Source organism: Sciurus carolinensis, chromosome X (assembly GCF_902686445.1).
Source record: "Sciurus carolinensis chromosome X, mSciCar1.2, whole genome shotgun sequence".
Classification (NCBI taxonomy): Eukaryota; Metazoa; Chordata; class Mammalia; order Rodentia; family Sciuridae; genus Sciurus; species Sciurus carolinensis.
The window spans coordinates 113,038,595-113,041,278 of record NC_062232.1 but is presented as its reverse complement, the minus strand read 5'-3'; the positions used below and the strand labels follow the sequence as shown (position 1 = coordinate 113,041,278).

At 34.7% G+C, this 2,684-nt stretch overlaps 1 protein-coding gene across 1 annotated transcript; it reads right to left on the bottom strand.

Annotated features, from left to right (window-relative positions):
* Positions 1-337: 337 nt before the first annotated feature.
* Ccdc160 (coiled-coil domain containing 160) lies at positions 338-1,709 on the bottom strand. Its single transcript, XM_053743335.1, is given in 5 exon segments — positions 338-1,207; positions 1,210-1,377; positions 1,380-1,479; positions 1,481-1,546; positions 1,548-1,709. Coding segments are annotated over 5 exon segments (1,140 nt in total). The 3' UTR covers positions 338-563.
* Between the last annotated feature and the right edge of the window lie 975 nt (positions 1,710-2,684).

Genomic DNA, 2,684 nt, shown 5'->3' with positions numbered 1-2,684 from the left:
ACAATTTCCCCTGGTGGAATTTTGGAAGACCTGTGTAAACAACGCCCCTTGCTGGTCAACATGAGAAAGTGCAGGAGCCACTAGCTGACAGAAGCAGGGCTCTGGCAAAGGTCACAGCAATGTCTCTCAGTCGTCTTCTAGTCTATGGGAACCGTGTCCAGGTCAAAGGAGAAATCATGGCAAACAGCAGGAGGGAGAAAAAAACTGCATTTTTTCCTGAGATGTTTACATGTGCCTAATTAAGGTTAGACCCCAAAGAAAGCAGATACATTTTTGGTATCCCATTGAGTTTGAACAGGCAACTAAGAGACTCACAGACATATGTTATGCTTATACACATAAACAATATTTTTATTGTCAACATCAATGAACACAGATGGGAGAATATCCACGTGCCAAGGACATATTGCTCACAGGATCACAAAATGACTGTTGATTTATATTCATAACTGATATGGTGAATCACTGTGTTTTTTGACTGAAATATATAGATATATATATTTATGCATATACAAAGAAATTTCTGAGGCTTCATTTCCATTTGGATTCTCAAAATCACTCCATTAGAAAGAGAAAGCAGAAACTTTGAAATGAACATCTATATGTTTTACAGATATTTTGATGCAGCAAAAGTGAAAATTACATCCCATTACATACATTTTAAGTAGTATACAAAGATAGCATAATAAATATTGGTTTGGCTCAATGACTTGCTTAATGAAAGGCTTTTTAACTTTAAAAAAATCTCCTGTAAAGTGGTTCAGGGTGTTTGATGACCTTATCATGGAAGCAAAGTGTTTTCTAAGCAACTCCAGTGCTTTGTTATTTCTTGCTTGCAGGGTCTTCTCAGCTCTCAGTTCATTCTTGATGGCAACCAGCTCTCCGCGGATCTTGTCCATTTCTAATTCATAATACAATTTCATTTCTTCTTTAGGAGAAGCATTTCCTATTTCACTTTGACGCTTTAACTTCCTAACAGCTTCTTTTAAATTTCTGTTCTCTAGGTTCAACTTGTGGATAATTTCTTTGGCTTGCTGGAGCTCCTCAGTTAAGTTTTTTACATTTGTCGCTTTTTCGGATAGGTCATTTTTTAAAGCTTGAAGTTCCCTGTCATTCTTCAAAGTATCTGTCCCTGTTTCTTGAAAATTTAGGGATTTCATAGAAACTTCTTTCTTGGAGTTCAAAAGTTCTTTTTCAGCATTTTCAATTCCTCTTCTATTTTTCTGCATTTCATATTAAGTTCTTCTAGTTCTTCATTCAAAAGGTTCAGGCGAAGTTTTGGAGACATTCCTTCAGTTACTTTCTTCCTTGGGGCTTGTGATGGTAGGATTGGTAATTCCTCTTTACTCCAGGTACAAGAATCTTCTGTTCTGTTAAGCTTTCTTCAGATGGAATATCCAAATTAAATGATTCACTGGAGACAGACTTCACGTCTGCCTCATTCTTTGACATGTTTATCCTTCTCTCCCTTAAATTTTGGTTCTTGCTCTCTTTCATTTAGTTGAGAAATATATTCTTTCCTCTTAAATTTATTTTCATCCTGAAAACTTTCTACTGGACAAATTATAATTTCCTTCCATTCTCTTGGTCTTGTCTACACTTATTGGTTCAGAAGAAGATTCAGTGTGAGAAGGCTCTTCTAGAACATCCTGAGCACTAAAACGAGGAGTAAACATATTCTCCTTCCATGTTTTCTTCTAGCATCCCATTTCTTTTAGGCACCTTTCCAATTCCTGAAAAATAGAATGTAAAATCAAGGCACATTATTATACTGGCAGTAGGAAGAACTAAAGATGCTGGTTCACTCGGGAAGGAACTTAACCATTTGGGAGCTGGCCCTCTCTCTAACTCACAAGTGACTATGGCCTCAGTTTCCTTAATTACCTATTCAAATGGCTAAACAAGCTGAGTTCTAGAGACCCTTTTTTAAAATTTCAATATTTGTGGGGCTGGAGTTGTGGCTCAGTGGTAGAGCGCTTGCCTAGCATGTGTGAGGCGCTGGGTTCAATTCTCAGCACAACATATAATGAATGGATAAAATAAAGGTCTATTGACATCTAAAAAATTAATAATTTCAATATTTTTGCTTACACTTACATATCAGTTATACTTTTTTCAGTTTAAATTTAAAACCAACAATAATACACTTTCCAGTATTTAAACAGAAACAAAATAATATGAAATCAATAAATAATGTTTGAAAATACTTTAAAATTAACGGACATAAATACACTTTCCAATGGATTATTAAAATCTCTTTGCATGGTTTCAGCTTTCAAGGGCAATTTCTACAGTCTGAAACACTATGCAAACTGATGACAGATTTTACTATACAACCAACCACCTAATTAGCAGGTTTTTTCTGTAGTAGTATTATACTTCTCTATATGGAAGCTCTTTCAGAGGACTTTCAGTTATATAGTAAATCTGTATTACTCAGCTACACCTATTTATTCAAACAGAAATTCATAATAGTATGGAATAATTTCAGCTCACTTAGGGCAAAATTATTTCTCTAACCCCTGTGTCACTATATATTCCTCCAATTAAGCACTAATTTGAATTTACCAATGATGGCACTATGTTACTTCACTTTTGTCCATCTTGTGGTCACTTGAAACATTATAAATTTTTTAGATTGCAGAAAATTAAATCTCAAAATAGATACTATATCTTAATTTTTA